Below are 18,051 nucleotides of genomic sequence, written 5' to 3' on the forward strand. Positions count from 1 at the left end.
GAGAGGGAGAGAGAGAGAGAGAGAGAGAGAGAGAGAGAGAGAGAGAGAGAGAGAGAGAAGAGCATCAGGACAAAGACAGAGACACAGTTAGGGGTGCCTGGGGAGAGATGGCCAGAGGGGATTGGCCAGGGACAGGAAGAGTTGGGCAGAGCTAGTGGGTTACTCTTTTATTTCAAATACACATGGAATAATTCACGTTAGAAATGTGGAATTGGTCAAGATAGAGGAAGCAAAGACGTAACCAGCATATAAACTAGGACGGGAAAGCCCCCTGGGATGAACCCTGGAATGCATAGCTAGCCTGCCCTGGATGCCTGCCGTACAGGCTCTCACCCTGGCCTCCCTGGGTTATCTCCTGCAATGGCAGGAACAATTGTGGGCCGCCACACTCACACAGCAGAGCATGGGGCTTTACGAGGAGAAGCCATCTGCCCAAGGATGTACAACAAAAGGCTCAGGCTAGAATTCACGACTTTTTGCTTTTTAAAATCCTGTGTCACTCAAGAAGAGATTTTACGAAAGGTTTAAAGAGAAGAAAATTCCCACTCCTCAGTGTCAGAAATCAAGAGCTCCTCCAGCCTGCTGCCAGCCACTCAGCCCCAGCTGGATCCCCTTTAGAAAGGCCCCCTGCCGTCAAAGTCTGGCTCCTGTTCCCTGGCTCTTGCTCTCTCTCTCTCTCTCTCTCTCTCTCTCTCTCTCTCTCTCTCTCTCCCTCATCCCTATGCAGAGATAGTCTTTTGTTCTCCCCCAATAAATCTCTTGCATGAGACCTGCTGTGTGATGTGGTCTTTACCTTGGCCCCATCTCACCGAGGTGCTCCTGTCACATAAATCCTGGTGTGGATGACTGATGCCTACACATTTCCCACTTCAGGGGTCTAAGTCACACTGGGACCTGCCACAGGCTCCCTTTCTGGCTCACCGATTGCTGGGTACAGCATCCCAAACCGGTAAGTGGTAAGTTTTCTCTTTCAGTTGGTGTAAATGCTTCTCTGAATACTTGTGCATGGCCACTTTCTTAGGCTCTTAGCCCAGGGAATGGCGCCACCAACAGTGGGCAGGTCCTCCTACCTCAGTTAATCTAATCAAGACAATCCCCATACCTAAAGGCCCATCGTTTGGATGAATCCCATTCTGTTGGCAACCGAGATTAACTGCTGCATTCTGTAAGCCCAATAGAACTGGAAGCAGTGTCTAGACTGATCTGCCTCTCTATGCCCACAGTAGAGCTATTCACGAGAGCTAAATGGTGAATACAAATGAACTCCATTGACGGGTGAATGGAGAGGCACAGTCCACGTCTTTGATGAAGAAGATGTGCTGTCCGGTGCTCCCCTCTGAATAAACCTTGAGGACACTGCGTCAGGTGCTAATCACAGAAAGGCAAATACTGTATGATCCATCGGCAAAAAGGCATTGAGTTACCAGGGCCTAAAAGCCGGGGAAAGAAGGTGTGGTCTTTCGGTGAGGACTGAACTAGGTGGTTTGTGAGGTGAAAGGGTCCCAGAGACCCATTTACAGTGTAAATATACTCAACACTACTGGACTGCGTGTTTAAAAGAGGTTAACGGGGCAGAGATGGCTCGGTGGTTGAGAGTCTCGATGCTGCTGCAGAGCTAAGAGTCTGGTTTCTAGAACCCAGGTCAAGTGGCTCCCAGTCTCCTGTAACATCAGCTCCAGGACCTCTTCTGGCCTCCTGAACGTGTACACACGCACGTACATGTACATAAAGATAAAATCTTTAAAAATGGTTAAAAGTAAAATCTTTAATTATTTTTTTTCCTACTCTGCCTCCCTCCCCACCAGACAGGGTCTCACTATATAGTTCTGGCTTCCTGGAACCTGCTACGTAGACCAGGAAGGCCTTGAACTCACAGATATCTGTCTCCTAAATTCTGCGATTCACATTCAGCTGCTACATGTACACACACACCTTCAAGCCTTTAAGACATCCAGCTATTTGATATGCAGAAAAGATGAATATTTTCATGCTGAGTTAGAGATAGTAGATCCCTTGAATATTCAATCACTCTTCTTAAATTATTTTCTTACCCTAGAGGAAGTGTCCCAACGACATCCACACTGTAGGACTCTTGCAAGTTAAACCCCGCAGAAATGCCAGTTCCCATCACCACCTACAATAGACACAAAACCAGGCACTCCTCAGAGTCAAGTACTGACACACCACATCTGCTGATCAGGGAATCTTCTCACTTCTCAGGGTTAGGAGGGGGGGTCTTCAGCTGCCAGCTAACTCCTCTTAGTGGCTTCACCTCACAAAGAACCCTATGGCCCTTGAGGCCTGAATCAGTTTCTTTTCTTTGCTCTGCTCCCAGCTGAGGTGTCTGGTTAGCTGCGGCAGAAGGAGGCCATCACTGGGGTTGGCTTTGAGTTTGGGGCAGGTAGAAGGAGCGTAGGCTACACACCATGTGTGTGGTGAGGCTGGTAATATCAGCCTGTCACCATGGAACCACATTTGGCTTTAGAATCCTGCCGCTCCCGCCGCTGTCCCGGTCTCTAGGACAGCAGTATCAGCATAGCCAGAAGCTTCCCATGGTGGCACACAGTTTTCTCCAGGTTCAGAGTATACAGTCTGTCACCCAGAGCGGAGCTCCCAACCCTAGATTTATGTGAGGTACAAAGCACAATGCTCCGAGCAGAGGAACGAGACAAAAGGTGTAATGGCCGCTCGCTTCATTCCCAGGAACTTCTGGAATGGGCTGTCCAGGAGAGAAGAAAGACCAGCTCTAGGGACAGGCAGTTCCCACAGCAGCGGCCTCTGCATAACCACTAGTAACGTCAGCCTGCTATGCCTCTCACACTGGAGGAATGCCTAGACTACTTCAGCTCACAAAACAAAGATGGTTTAAGTACCTGGAGGCTCAGTTTTATGTGACCGTAACTAATTGCTAAACCATTGGTTTCCTGTTAACACAAAGAGGTGTATCACAGAAGGCAAAACTCAAAATAAATTTATAATACAAGATAAAGGTCACGCTTAAAAGGAATTGTGAAGCCCCTGTCCTCAAACTTTTCAGAAGAATGCTTTTTTTTTCTTCCTCTTCCTTTTCTCTGTGAAATGCATAGGTAAGAAGTTTATTTGCTTCAGTTTTCTTGGGGGTGGGGGAGTGGTGTCCACATCCATGAATAAATAATTGTGGTCACTGAAGAACATAGTATTGTTTACCTCAATATATGTACATGTTTTGACAAAACACTACTAACTTTTCAGTCATGAATATGTTGTGAGATAGTCAGACTTGACTTACGTGAGACTGTGGCGTATCTCAGCACGGAAAGTATCAGAAACAGAGAAAGCTGGGGAAATTTTATCTTTTCAAAGTGGAAGATGGAAGCTATTTTATTAAAGTAAATAAAGCTATTGAAGTTATTATGGGTTATTAAAGTAATATGTGATTATTATTTTTATTTTTGTTTGTCTAGATAAGGACTCTGTGTAGCCATGGCTGTCCTGGAACTCCCTCTGAAAACCAGGCTGGCCTTGATCTCACAGAGATCCACCTGCCTCTGCCTCTTGAGTGCTGGCATTAAAGGTGTGCACCACCACCACTCAGCATAATGTGTTGCTCTTTAAAAAGTGAACAGATAATGGAAAAAAACTTAAGCAAAGCAAATCCCTCCAAATCCCATCTCTCAGAGATAACTAACGTTAAAACTTGTATTGTGTCTTCACGTAGTCACCTGTGTGTATGTTTTTTTTTTAAATATTTATTTATTTATTATATTATGTGAATAGCATTCCTTCCACGTGTGCCTGTAAGCCAGAAGGGGGCACCAGGTCTCATTATAAATGGCTGCAAGCCACCATGTGGTTGCTGGGAATTGAACTCAGGACCTCTGGAAGAGCAGTCAGTGCTCTTAACCTCTGAGCCATCTCTCCAGCCCCTGTGTGTATGTTTTAATGCATTTTTATTTTTGCTATTTTGTTAGTTGTTCTGCAGAATCGGGGGAGGACCCTCCAGATCCCTGTTCTTCTATCACCTGCACTTCAGAATCCCTTGTAGGAACAGAAGCATGCGATTGCAGGGGCTGAACAGCCTGCCGCCTTGCATGTACTTACAGCAAAAAACTCTAGCGGAATGGGTGCTGGCAATTTCTCTTTAAATCTCTCATTAAACTCCTTGCCACCCAACAGCAAACCAAAAACCATCAGGCCGACGCCTAGGGAACACACGTTGAGGTTTTTAACGTTCTGCAACACAGCAACGGTACTCTGTAACACAGTGAATGCCAGATGTTTACATAAAGCTCTGGTCCTGGGTAAATGAACACACATGAGGCACCAGACGTGTAGTTCACAGAGACAAGAGTGATAGCGGTTAGCAGAGCTGAACGGAGATGCTGAGCCCAGAGAACTTCATGAGAGGGAAGCTTCCTTCCGTCTGGGCTGCTGGAGAGGTTCTAGAAATGGAGGCGACCCCAGTTGCCTGGCAAAATGAGTGCACTTCACTGCACTGAACTGTAGAGTTAGGAAGAGTGTGGACCGTGAGATACGTGCTGCTATGCGTTTTAAAAACATCTGTCTATTTTTGGCAAGTCTACATGTGTGCCTGAGTGTATGTGTTTGACATCATGCACATAGGAGTCCATGAAGGTCAGGAGATGGTGTCAGGTGCCCTGGAACTGGAGTTCCAGGCGATTGTGGCCACCACAGGTGCCTTCTGTAAGGGCAGCAAGTACTTTCACTGCTGAGCTTCCTCTTCAGCCAGGCCTCCTGTCTAGTGTATTTTACCACAGTAAAAAAAAAAAAAAGTCCATAAAAAAATTCAGCTTAGGCTATACTTCAGACAGCGGTGGGTGGGGGCAGCTAGTGTACAATTCAGTGGTGGAGATATTTGATATGTGATATTTGATATTCAGTGGTGCAATTGATATGCTCCCAGCCCTGGATCCAACTCTTTGTATCTTCTACAGATTAGGAATTTTATTTTCTTTAATGTAACCATACAACTTTATACTCATAATTCTTTTTTTTAAATATTTATTTATTTATTATGCATACAATATTCTGTCTGTGTGTACGTCTGTAGGCCAGAAGAGGGCACCAGACCTCATTACAGACGGTTGTGAGCCACCATGTGGTTGCCCGGAATTGAACTCAGGACCTCTGGAAGAGCAGGCAATGTTCTTAACCACTGAGCCATCTCTCCAGCCCCCGATACTCATAATTCTTATCCAACAACATTATGGGGTTTGTTGTTGTTTTGTTTTGCTTGAGACAGGATCTCACTGTGGAGTCCAGGCTGACCTTGAACTCGAGTTCCTCTGGAGTGTTAGGACAGGCCTACACAAGGCTTATGGTGCTTTTGATGTGCTGATATCGGAAAGTAGCTCATAGAAAATTCAGAGAAATTCCCCGGTGCTGAGTTGTGAATGTTAGATGAATCAGGATTAACCCCACAGAATACTGCCAAAGTCAACACACAGCTAAGTTGTAGAAATCTTTAGCAATTGTCATGAGAAGACAACAGAGTCAGGTAAGATTTGGGGTCAGGAGAGTGATGCTTAGAAAGACGCCCAGGAGAGAAGAAAGCCAATCATCTTACGGCTATGATCTGGATACCCAAATATAACTATTTCATCTGAAACCCAAAAAAGCAGAGAGCCCGCCACACCTGGGCTGCACAGCCGAGGACCCACGCAGGTGCAGACTGCATTTTCTCTGTGACAAATCATTCTGAGAAGTCTAGGAGTAGGAGGTCTATTTCCAGCCATCACAGAGATTAATAATTTGTGGGATCGCCTTACAGTCTGAGTCCAGTATTATCAAATGAGGATTCAAATTTAAATGCCACCTCTTCAAAATGGCCTTCCCAGAACCCTAATCTAAAGGCGTCTGTACTCAGCTTTAGAGACCTTGTTCCCCTTCTTAGGGTGCTTAACGTATTTTGTAAGGCACGTTTGCCCAGTCACGGTTCACCTGGTTCACAGTGACTGTCTTCCCACGGGAGTGTCAGCCTCAAGGTCATGCTGTACCTGGCTAGCTTGTCACTCATTTCAGTCTAGTAAAGGCTTGGCATATAAACACCTGCAAAAGCTACAGCCAAGGAGCCGAAAGTGTTCTTTGTGGTATTTCACTGTTAATTGGCTATAATTACTTTGTTTCGATTTTGTTGATGGATTCTAAACATGTAAGTTTTGTAGTAGTTATTTTGTTTTTAAGTATTTTGTGTGTGTGTGTGTGTGTGTGTGTGTGTGTGTATGTGTGCTGGCGTGTGTGACCAGTGAAGCCAGAAGGGGGTGCTGGATCTCCTGCAGCTGGAGACACAGGTGAGTACAAAGCTGCCTGATGTGCGTTCTAGGAGTTAACTCTGGCAACCCCGCAGCAGTAGCCAGCGCTCTTAACAGCTGAGACATCTCTCCCGTGCCCATTCAGTATTTGCGAAGCTATACTGTTAATGGTTTCTAGCTATATTGTAATGGTGTAAAAAAAAAATGCTGGATCTTTAGGATTTGTTATCAACTTCATATAATCAGCTTTGATCTGTGATCAGTTATTTTTACTGTGCACTTGTAACCAATTTTTACTTTCTTTATTGTGCATAGCATATACATGTTTTATTATATTAAACTGATTACTTATGTTAGTTAAGCCATTTATAGCTCTTTATTTATTTATTTTTTTTGCCAGCTTGAATAAGCAGCCTTTATGAGAGATGTTTTCCTATTATGTCTTTTCTTTGCTTGTTTTTTTGAGATAGGATCTCACTATGTAGCCTTGGATGACCTAGAACTCACTACGCGTCCCAGGCTGACCTTAACTCAGTCTGTAGACCAGGCTGGCCTCAAACTCACAGAGCTCAGCCTGTTTCTGCCCCGGAAGGACTAGGATTAAAGGCGTGAGCCACCCCACCCAGCTTCCTATTCTGAATTTAAAACTCCCCTCGTGTGGTCTTCCGGGCTGACTGCTCAGCGAATGAGAGTGATGGGTGCAGCTCCCAGCAGCGCACTAACAAACTCCTGAGGCGGGGAGAACTACGTACCCACAACGTGGGTTTCAGGGTTTAAGCAGCTACCGCGTCCTTCCCCCAGAGCGTTGAAGGTAAAGATAAACGGAGGCAGACGGGAGGAGTCCGGGCTGGGGGTGGAGAGCCAGCAGAGGGAGTCGGGCATCGCCTACTTACATACACCACCGAAAAGATCCCGCTGTACCGCTTCGTTTTCACCCCGAACAGGTATTTCAGCATGGAGGTGAACACGTGCACCGCGGCCGCGGTGGTGAACCCCCGCACCAGAGGCTCCGTGAGGTAAATGGCCACAAACCCAAACCTGCAGACACCTAGGCAAAACTACGGTTTTTAAAATGACAAAGAAACAAACGGCAAAAATGGGTTAGGAAAAAGACAATCGACGGACAACGTGTGAGCCTCTCTTGTGAGGACCTGACTTTGCTAACTCCTTTTTAAAGAAGAGGCTTTGGCCATCTAATGAGCTGGGGGCGGGGGCAGATCTAAGCTTCGGAAATGTGCGGCGATATCAGGAACTTGAAAGGACACCCTGAAAATAGCCAATTAATGCGCTAGGGAGCAGGGCCATAAAATGTAGAGGTCCAGACGTTCCCGGGAGGCATCCTGTCCTTGAAGATACCTTGTCAGTTATTTATGATTCTGTTAGGTTTTCACGCCCCAAAACAGACCACCGGTTTCAGAAACTACCTTACCCTATGCCGTTCTTACCCAATCCCGAGGCGACAGGACGTGAACTCCCCTGATTACCGCTTTTCCCTTTTAAAAGCTCCACCCTCCCAGGTCTCCCTGCCACACTTTGTGCACCCACCATGCTGGGGTGCTGGAAAGATGCTGGTCCAAACTTGAGTTTGAATATTAAAATATTCTCATTTAATTTGCATCGGAAATCTGGCTCCTTGAATTTATTTGGGGACCAGAAATTTAGGCATAACACTTTTTTTTTCTCCTTTTTTAAAAAAAAGTTATTTATTTATTTTACATGTGTGCCTGCAGGCCAGAAGAGGGCACCAGATTTTTTTACAGATGGTTGTGAGCCACCATGTGGTTGCTGGGAATTGAACTCAGGACCTCTGGAAGAATAACCAGTGTTCTTACCCTCTGAGCCATCTCTCCAGCCCAGGCATAACACTTTCTAGGCCACTCGTACCTGTGGTAGCTAATGGAACACTGGCTATAGAGAAAATAACATTAATCTGTGATAGCTCGAGTCCTTCGGCGGGGCTTACACGCTGCTTATGGGGGGCTCACTCATGCAGGTCACACGCCTGCCAACCCCTCCAAGTTCATGAGGGGTGGCTCTTCCCTGACCACCACCCACTCCATCAAACTTGTTTTGCTTTTGGGATATCTGGAACACTCAAGGTAAACCCGCTAGTCATTCTCAGTGGGCAGCTGTTGCCAGCACCTTGTCTGCCTCTGCCCACATGTAGTGAGACCAGCTCAGAGAACCAACCCGAGTCCATCTCCCCAAGCTGGAGTCTCACCTGAATGATTCCCGAAAGTAAGGTCACGGACATGGCGACTTTCACTCTTAACGCATCTCTGGCTTCCGTACCATTGGTGGCGTTTACTCCTCCCGGGATGACCATATCGTCTGGTACTAACCGAACGGCCACACCGCCAATCATCAGACTAATAACAGCAAAGGGGCCTGAAACAGGAGCATGAATGAGCTGTTCAGAAGCTCAGGAAGCTAATCCAGTAGCCCCGATGTCATGATCAGGAATGACCCCCTCCCTGTTCAGAGGCTTATAACATAGTTTTAGCCGAAAGAACGGCCCGGATCATTTTAGCGGAAAGCAGGGACCCTGAGTGACTTCTGATGTCCTCGTGCTCACAGAGAAGCACCAGGGAAACCAGGGTTGTGACACACACAGACTTGCCTCTTCAACAGAAGGGCTGTGCACCTGCACCTGTTTTCCACCCAGAACCTTCTGGTGCCTTGTGCTATCTGTAGGGACAGGCCACACCTGAATCATTCTTCCCCTTGAGACCTTTATCTTGAGAATCGTTTCTCATTCAATAGTTAGGGGAGATGTTATGATGTGGGAGTGATTTCTTATTAATAAAGAAACTGCCTAGGCCCCTTGATAGGCCAACCCTTAGGTGGGTAGAGTAAACAGAACAGGATGCTGAGAGAAAGAAGCTGAATCAGTGAGTTGCCATGATTCTCCTACCAGACACAGACGCAGGTTAAGATCTTCCCTGGTAAGACACCTCGTGGTGTTACAGGGATATTAGAAATGGGTTAGATCTATATGTAAGAGCTAGCCAATAAGAGGCTGGAACTAATAGGCCAGGCAGTGTTTAAAAGAATACAGTTTCTGTGTAATTATTTCGGGGCATAAGCTAGAGCTAGCTGGCGGCCGGGAGCTGGGGTGGCAGGGAAGGGGCCCGCAGTTCCTCACAACAATGTTATGTGTACTATGAGGCCTGGTGTTATCTATATGACCAAGAACACACCATATCCTGGGCCCTTAGCTATAGAACCCCCCTTCATGGTAGAGGCCACATATACTTTGCAGAGGAGTTTGGATAGAGTCATGCCTTAAGCTTTATTATGCATTTGGGATTGAGATAATTGTTACCATTTATTTAACCTAAGATTATAAGAAAGCTATTAATTTTAGAAATCTTGGAGAAGTGGAAGGAGGAATAAGAAGAGGAAAAAGAGAAAGAAGAAGAAAGAGGAGGAGGAGGAGGAGGAAGAAGAAGAAAAAGAAGGAGGAGGGGGAAGAAGAAGGATGAGGAGGAGGAGGAGAAGGAGAAGAAGAAGAAGAAGAAGAAGAAGAAGAAGAAGAAGAAGAAGAAGAAGAAGAAGAAGAAACACAGAAGGAACACAGAAGAAACACAGAAGAAACACAGAAACACACACACGGCTGGGGAACAAGTCCGGGGCTGCACACAGGCTAGGCGAGGGCTTAACCTGCTGGCATACTGCCTCAGAAGAGTGTAGTCGCATTGTTAAAGCAATTAATGGGTACGCAGTCACAAAAGTTGAATTAAGCAATAATAACAAGCATATTGCAAAGCCTAAGTCTTTACCTATAGATATGTGTCTGGAGGTCCCGAAGAAACAGTACATGATAACAGGATAAAATGAAGAGTACAGGCCAAACACCGGAGGTACCGCTGCCAGCATTGCGAAGGCCAAGCCTGCAGAAACAGAAGGCACAGAAGGGGTCATGGTTAGCCAATAGCAGGGTGTATTCCTTTTAACTAACCTCTTGGTCTCTGATGAACACGTGATACCTGTCTTAATCGAAGCAAATGCCTTTCTTCTGCCCTAACACCATGAACACAGTCCAGGCTGCAGTATGTTGGCTCATCCTGACTGTAAACTTGACAGGGTCTAGAGTCGCTGCAGGGAAACCTCCTGACTGGTCTGGGAGGGATTGTATGGACGAGGTTAACTGAGGTAGGAAACCATTCTGAATGTGGCCTGCACCATTCCCTGGGGTTAAGTCCTGGACTGATTTAGAAGGAGCAAGCAAGCTGAGCATCCTCCCCCTCCCCCACGGTGCCATTTCCTGGCCTCTCCATGCCCCTCCACCCGACCCCTATGCACCATTACTTGTCCCTCCTCCGAAGCTAACCTCTCCCGGGCTCCTCTGTTGCCAAATGCTCACTCTGCAGTCTTCCTGGACAGGTATCTTCCAAGTAAGCCAAGCCTGGTTCACTTCCAGGTTTGCAGTTTTCCAACCAGAACACTTGGGATTTTATTCTGAGAGTCTTTAACAGTGCAGGGTGTGCTGCCAAAATTCCTTCCCTTGTGGGGAGACATGAAATAATATCTACTTCCTCCTCAGGTCCCAGCAGCAAAGACAGGTACGATTCTACCAAAGCCACTCAGAGAAAGCAATAAGCTCACAGAGGAATGAGCGACAGGCTCCCGGCTGGAGCATGGATGACCTTAAGGCAGCCACACTGGACGTTCTGCTCCCAGCAGGGATGACGTCATGCTTTCCCAGGGCTCTGTAGATGGAATCCTTTTCCCTCATCCTTTCCCGTCTCATCTTCTAGCCCAGTGGTCCTCAACCTTCCTAATATCATGACCCTTTAATACAGTTCCTCATGTTGTAGTGACCCCCAGCCATAGAATTATTTCATCGCTACTTTGTAAGGGTAATTTTGTTACTGTTATGAATTGTAATGAAAATATCTGATGTGCAGGATTTCTGGTACACAACCCCTGAAGGGGTCACCATCTGTCAGGAGCCATTTCCTCCTAAAATCATTACAGGAACCATCACCCTGGGGAGTCTGCAGAGAACCCCACACCCATAATTATGTTAAGAATCGTTCTATTGACAGAACCTGCCTCACACCCAATTAGCAGTTATCTGTTACCGGAACCCGCCTCACATTCCAGCTATCCAGGGAACTAGGTGTGTCAACTCACAAATTCCTGGCCAAAGAATCATCACCTAACCTCGTGGCCTACGTGACCTGGACCACATGGCGAGATCCCGTGCCCTGCCCCCCAAGCCCTCATCCAGGGGCTATATAAGAAGCAACCCTGACCCTAATAAACGGAGGCTTTGACAAACTTAGCATGGCCTCCTCCTTCTTTCCTAGCCCATTTATCTCCCAGATAGCACCCCTCCGTGACCCTGGAGTAACTGATTGCAGGGTGGGTTACAACCCCTAGACTAAGTGACCCACCCAAGGCGATCGACAACCATCCACAGATTGAGAACGCTTCTCTAGCCTCTTTCAGGGACTCTGGAGTCAAGTGCAGTTAGAGCAGGACTGCACACAGCTGGGTGGGAAGGGCAGCTGGATGACAGGTGAGGGGCTTATGGCCCTGCCTGCCCCTCCTTCCGAGAGGAACATCAACAGTGAGCAAGCCCAGCCGTGACGGTCCTTGGCGCTTGGGACTAGCTGGACTCCCGAAGGTGGCTGCAGTTGGGCCAGAGGATGGCGCCACACAACAGGGTCCCTCTTCTCATTCCACCCTAGACAGCTTACGTCAGTCTCAGAGAGTTTACATCACCCTCGTTTTTAAAAGCAGACATTTTTTCAGAGCAGTTTAAGGCTCCCAGTAGACTGACTAAGTGGTACAGAGAGGTCTCACATTCTATCTGTTCCCCCACATGCTTCCCCCACTATCAGGGCTCTCACCTTTCAGCGGAAGGTTGCTGTGAAGGATGAGCCTGCACTGAGACATCATTATCCCCCAGAGTTTATGCGTGGCCTCACTCTGATGTTGTGTGTCCTCTGCAAACGTGTGTGATGTCACCCACCCACCGTTATAGATACTGAATAGTTCTCCTTGGCTCCCAATCCTCTCTACTTTCTCATCCCTTACTCCTCAGAAATCTTCATTCACAACGGATCTTTCTGCTGTCTCCCAAGATTGCCTTTTTCAGAATGTCACATGATTGGCAACCACAGCCTTTTCAGATTCACATCTGTTACTTGCAAATAGGTATTCGTTCAGTGTTCTTTCCAGGTCTTTGCATGGGTTGGAGAGGTCATTTATTCTTCTCTTCTCTTCTCTCCCCCTCCCCCTCCCCCTCCTCTCCTCTCCTCTCCTCTCCTTCCTCCTCTTCTCCACCCCCTCTCTCGCGCGCGGATGACCAAAGCCATGGCTTTGCATTTGCTAGGCAAGTGTTCTACAGCTGAGCTCAATTCCCAACCCAGAACGCTAGTGAGTAGCGGTCCATCTTCTGGATGTGCCATAGCTTTTTTTTGTTTTTGTTTTTTAACGTATTACCTACGCAAAGACCTCTTGCTCCCAAAGTCTGGCCACTATGGATAAGGCTGCTAGATGCACCCCTTGGGGATTTGCTTGAGGCCTCTTTCTTTCTCTTTTTTAAGAGTCTGTTTTGTAGAGCTGTTAGGCTATTTTTCACTAAAAAGTTAGGTGGTAGTCTCTACAAACTCCAGGGAACATGATCTATTCTCCGAATTGTTCTCTTGAACCCTGACTACTTGTTTTAAGTGGAAAGGAAATGCATAAAGGTGTCACTTCTTTCTAGAAAATTCTTATTCCTGTGTATCAGTCTCTGCTGCCCTTGCATTCTGTTGGAGTGGGGCATGGAAGGAAGAGTTTTTTGGGGGTGGGGGGTGGGGTCATTCACGCTCTGCAGTTTTGGCATCCCTGCAATGTGTAGCTGACAAGCCTTGTGTCCTCAGCTTTGAGATCTCAGCAAAATTTCCGGGACACCTGGAAAATGTATCTACTGCATTTTAAGGCTCCGAAGTAAGACAGCAAATGAGTTAGAAAACGTGCCTGCTACATATGCAATGGTGCAGTCACTCCAATATCACCCTTAAAGAAGTGATTCTAGACAAGAAAAGCACATGCACCCTTCAGGGATCCAAGTAGCATTCCAAGGCTCTGCTGGGGAACGGCAGCCCTCTGCCCCCAAACTCCTAAACCAGGGCTTCTCAGCAGACAATTTTGTGCCCCCCAGATGACATCTGGCACACTCTAGAGACATTATTATCATGATGGTGGTGTTATTGGCCACTGGGATCGGAGGTCAGGAAACTGCTGGTACCCTACAACACATGGCAGTCGCCACAGCAAATGTTGGAAACGCCTCTGCAGGGTGGGGGAGGCAATTCCAGTTGTCTGCTGTGCTATTCAATTCCTCATTTAACCATTTGGAGTAGAAATCGCCTACTTTCGAGTATTTCCTACTTTCGAGTATTTCAGCTTCTCCTGATACCATTGTAACATTGTGCCTGTTTCATTGCCACTACGTTTCGTTCACACGGCTTTGCACCTGTGTCTTGTCTAATTGTTTTCCATTTAGTCTGATTCCTTACAGAATTCCTCCTGGAAGCCTGGCCAGATGAACAACAGCGCACGGAGACAGATCATTGCTGCTGTTTTCTTTTCATCATCATCTGTTTATTTGTTTCCCGAAGATTTCCTCTACTTGAGTTTCTCACCCTTCCCTGAATGTTACTCTGGGAACCAGTTCGGGTTTGGTTTCGGCGAGCTCTGTCTGATTCTTTGCTGCTTATCAATAACAGCAACCCATGATTATTTCATAGGTGCAGTGTAATTCCTTTCTGTTTCCTTGAAGAGTTACCCTGCCTGTGGTTTCTGCTTCTCGTGAGTTGCCTCTTTGTTTTCATAAGATATTTGTATTTTATTATATAAGTGCACGTGTGTTTGTGGCATGTGTGTGTATGTGTGTGGGTGTATGTGTGTATGTGTGTGTATGTGTGTATGTGTGTATGTGTGTGTATGTGTGTATGTGTGTACATGTGGGTGGATGTGTATGTGTGCATATGTGTGTATGTGTGTGTGGGTATATGTGTGTATGTGTGTATGTGTGTGTATGTGTGTATGTGTGTGTATGTGTGTACGTGTGGGTGGATGTGTATGTGTGTGTATGTGTGTGTATGTGTGTGTGTGTGTATGATGATTTGTGCCATGCTGCACACATGCAGTCCAGAGAACAATTGTATCACATCAGGTCTCCCTTCACNGATGATTTGTGCCATGCTGCACACATGCAGTCCAGAGAACAATTGTATCACATCAGGTCTCCCTTCACCCTTACGTGTATTCTGGGACTGAGTTGTGGGTGGATGTGTATGTGTGCATATGTGTGTGTGTGTGTGTGTGTGTGTGTGTGTGTGTGTGTGTGTGTGTGTATGTGTGTGTGTGTGTGTATGTGTGTACGTGTGGGTGGATGTGTATGTGTGTATATGTGTGTATGTGTATGTGTGTATGTGTGTGTGGGTATATGTGTGTATGTGTGTGTATGTGTGTATGTGTGTACGTGTGGGTGGATGTGTATGTGTGTGTATATGTGTGTATGTGTGTACGTGTGGGTGGATGTGTATGTGTGTGCATGTGTGTGTATGTGTGTGTGTGTGTATGATGATTTGTGCCATGCTGCACACATGCAGTCCAGAGAACAATTGTATCACATCAGGTCTCCCTTCACCCTTACGTGTATTCTGGGACTGAGTTGGTCACCAGGCCACTGCACTTAGTGTCTTTCTCCACCAACCATCTTGCCAGCTCTGCTTCCTTCTGAGCTGCTCTTTCTCTCTGCCCTTTCTCCTCTCTCTACTGGGACTGAACCTAGGACCTTGCTGGGCTCCATCTACCCCAGCTCATTTTTACTTTTTATTTTGAGACAGGAACTAGCCCAGTTTCTCAGGCTGACTTGAAACTTCTCTGTAGCCTAGGGAGGTTATGAACATGTAATCCTCTGACCCCAGCCTACTGCTGTCTACACCCCTGGTGCACTGTCTTCCTGTCTACACCCCTGGTGCACTGTCTTACTCTTTGCACTTTTACTTTGCCCATCTCTTTTCCTGAGCACACCTCAGTCACGCTGCCCCTCCTGTTGGAAATGCCTTTCCTCTTGCTTTCACCTGCCAGCGGTCTCAGCTCACGTGGACTCTAATTTTTTTGATTTTTATTACAATTTTATAACATATCTATACTAAATTTTGATCATTTTTGCCCTTCTTACCTTCTCAGTTCTTCCCTCTTTTTTTAGTCCTTCTTTACAGCAGCCCCTCGCACATTGATGGCTTCCTTTATTTTGTGTGAGCCACTAAGTTTAATCGCAGTTTCCTGCACCAATGCATACTGAACCCACTTTTCCAAAGAACTTTTCATAATTTCTTTACCTAAACTAACTCCCCAATAATGTCTTAGGATCCTCTGTTTTCCTTTATGATGTTTATAATTTAATCATGTGTATATACCTTTATTTGTTTCTTGTCTTAGTCCCTGTTTGGAGAGTTAGTTAGCGCTTTAGGAGTACAGGAATCAGATTGTGTAGGGTTAATATAATTTTTTTTTGAGACAGCGTTTCTCTGTGTAGCCCTGGCTGTCCCAAAACTTACTATTTGGATCAACTTGACCTTGAAATGACAATATTCCATATGAGTTAGGATTAAGGGCATGTTCCACAATACCTGGCTCACAGATTGATATTTTCTAATGTTCTTTTAATAACACAGAGTTGTCAAGAAAATCCAGCGCATCATAATCCCTTTTAGTTATGTCATGGGCCTAGAAACAAGAAATTTATCACAAGTACAGCAAATTGTTGCCTAAGCAACTGACTGATCCTCAGATCGGGAACACCCCTTTCCACTGTGAATGATCCCAAGGCTTCTTCAGTTTCTGAAAAGATTGCTTAGAAAGGTAAAAGTTACTGGAGCAATATGATAAAAACCCATGAACCTGCAACTCTGATGGTCACAGGTTAAACAATTATATGAGGGGAAACAAACAGCGGAAGACACACAACACACCAGAGAGAGAGAGAGAGACAGACAGACAGACAGAAACAGAGAGACAGTGACACAGAGAGAAAGAGCAGAGAGAGACAGCAGCACACACACACACACACACACACACAGAGAGAGAGAGAGAGAGAGAGAGAGAGAGAGAGAGAGAGAGAGAGAGAGAGCAATGCATTGTACTAACCTTGGGGAAGCTGAAGCACTCCTGTGCTTATGCCTGAGACCAAGTCCCCCAACACATACTCCTTGAATTTATACGCTGGCAACCACTTAGTGATGGGCAAAAACATGTAAATGATGTTTCTTATTTTCTTAGGAGTGCATCTAAAGAGACAAAGACACAAACAAAGTTGTAAGCGAGGGACATCCCTGTAGAACCCACACTGGGGTGTTCTCTCTTCTTCAGCTTATGGGTGATAAGGAGCAAACCACAGTGATTAAGATGCTACTGAACAGGGTGGGGAACCCGCATGGGAACCAAGACAGAGAGCCCGAACCAGCCCTGGGAACAACGGGAGAGGCAGATGGTTTAGAGCTTTGTGGAGAATTTGAGAACAGGAATGTAAACCTTTACATGGATGTAAGGAGGAGTAAAAAACCATTAAACATAGTGTGTCGGTTAGTTAATTATACCAACACAACTTAGAACCATTGGGAAGAGAGCTGTGATGAGGAATTGTCTCGATCAAATTGGTCTAGACAATACGGGTTGTCTGTGGGAAATTGTCTTGGTTGTTAATTGTGGTATGACCTTGTCTACTGTGTCATTTACCAAGGAGAGGGGTCCTGAATAGTATAAGGGAGCACAGAGCTATCAAGCGTCCACCTGTATACTTTCCCCCGCTCTGCTCTTGGCTGTGGCTTTAGGTTCCTATCTTGCCTGCCTGCAATGATAGAGCTGTGAGATAAAGAAATCCTTCCTCCCTATGTTGCTTTTCATTTTTCATCATAGCAACAGAATGAAACCAAGTCTCGCGGTACCACGCACGGAGTTCACAGGACCAAGCCAAAGGCTGATACCACCTGAATCACCCAGCGTAGCTCGTTAGACTGCAAGTGTTCACCGCCCATTTCCCCTCCAACTCGCCAAAGGATCTTTACACATGGGACCTTGAATTCTCCGAGCCGAAGGCTACGGAAGAGGAAACGGGTTAGACGTACGTGAAGGCCTGTTTCAGCTTGTCCCCGATGGAATCGGAGACCTTGTCCTTCACATGAAGCCTCTCCTGGAGCACGGGGTGACTAAAGATTGGCCTCTCCACGTAGTACCTCTGAGCTGCCACGGGGATTTCATTTTCCTCAGCATGATCCATGGTCTGCGGTTCTTCACCGGCAGTGGGAGACAAACATTTCTGGAGGGTCAGTCACTAAGGGAGAAAACAAAACCCGTTTTATGTGGTGAAAACCATCTCTTCTTAGGGTGTTCTAGGTCCTGAGGACTCCTCAGAACCCCCAGCATTCTTCCCATGAGGTTGTGTAGAGTAGGCATTCACAGATATTGTGAACAAAAACAAATTGTTCCCCTCAGAACAATAAATAGGGAGTGTGTAGAAGTTCAACAAGCACTCGTGTTAAACTTGGTGCCCGTCCTGCAGCCTGCTGCTTCCAGCTCTGTGTTAGCAGAAGTGGAAGCCAGATGGACTCTGACCAACGGCAGGTCAAACCAACAGTAAAGATGGTAAGATTGGCTCCTACTCTGACCACACACCTTGGGAAGGTATTATACTGTCTTCTTAAGTCTGTTTTTCACTAATACTTGCTGTTCAGGACTGAGGCTTGTATCCCCACGGAGGAAGTCCTTGGTGACATTCACAGTAGTCCCTAGT

The 18,051-nt window shown here is 46.3% G+C and overlaps 1 protein-coding gene across 2 annotated transcripts in view; it reads right to left on the minus strand.

Moving 5' to 3' along the window:
* The window catches only part of Slc26a5 (solute carrier family 26 member 5), a 34,492-nt gene extending 16,954 nt beyond the window's left edge, over window positions 1-17,538 (minus strand). The window contains exons 1-7 of one of the 2 annotated variants that reach the window (XM_050139871.1): window positions 17,387-17,538; window positions 16,410-16,549; window positions 10,034-10,144; window positions 8,473-8,639; window positions 7,145-7,309; window positions 4,081-4,233; window positions 2,048-2,134 (exon numbers count right to left, since the gene is read on the minus strand). In XM_050139871.1, the coding sequence (XP_049995828.1) occupies window positions 2,048-2,134; window positions 4,081-4,233; window positions 7,145-7,309; window positions 8,473-8,639; window positions 10,034-10,144; window positions 16,410-16,549; window positions 17,387-17,538 (975 nt within the window). Of the gene's footprint in view, window positions 1-2,047; window positions 2,135-4,080; window positions 4,234-7,144; window positions 7,310-8,472; window positions 8,640-10,033; window positions 10,145-10,617; window positions 10,882-16,409; window positions 16,550-17,386 lie in introns of those variants that run through there. The other variant, XM_050139870.1, reaches the window with a different exon arrangement.
* Window positions 17,539-18,051: the final 513 nt, after the last annotated feature.

This window comes from Alexandromys fortis, unplaced genomic scaffold (assembly GCF_014885135.2).
Source record: "Alexandromys fortis isolate MF-2015 unplaced genomic scaffold, M_Fortis_MF-2015_v1.1 scaffold_38, whole genome shotgun sequence".
Lineage (NCBI taxonomy): Eukaryota > Metazoa > Chordata > Mammalia > Rodentia > Cricetidae > Alexandromys > Alexandromys fortis.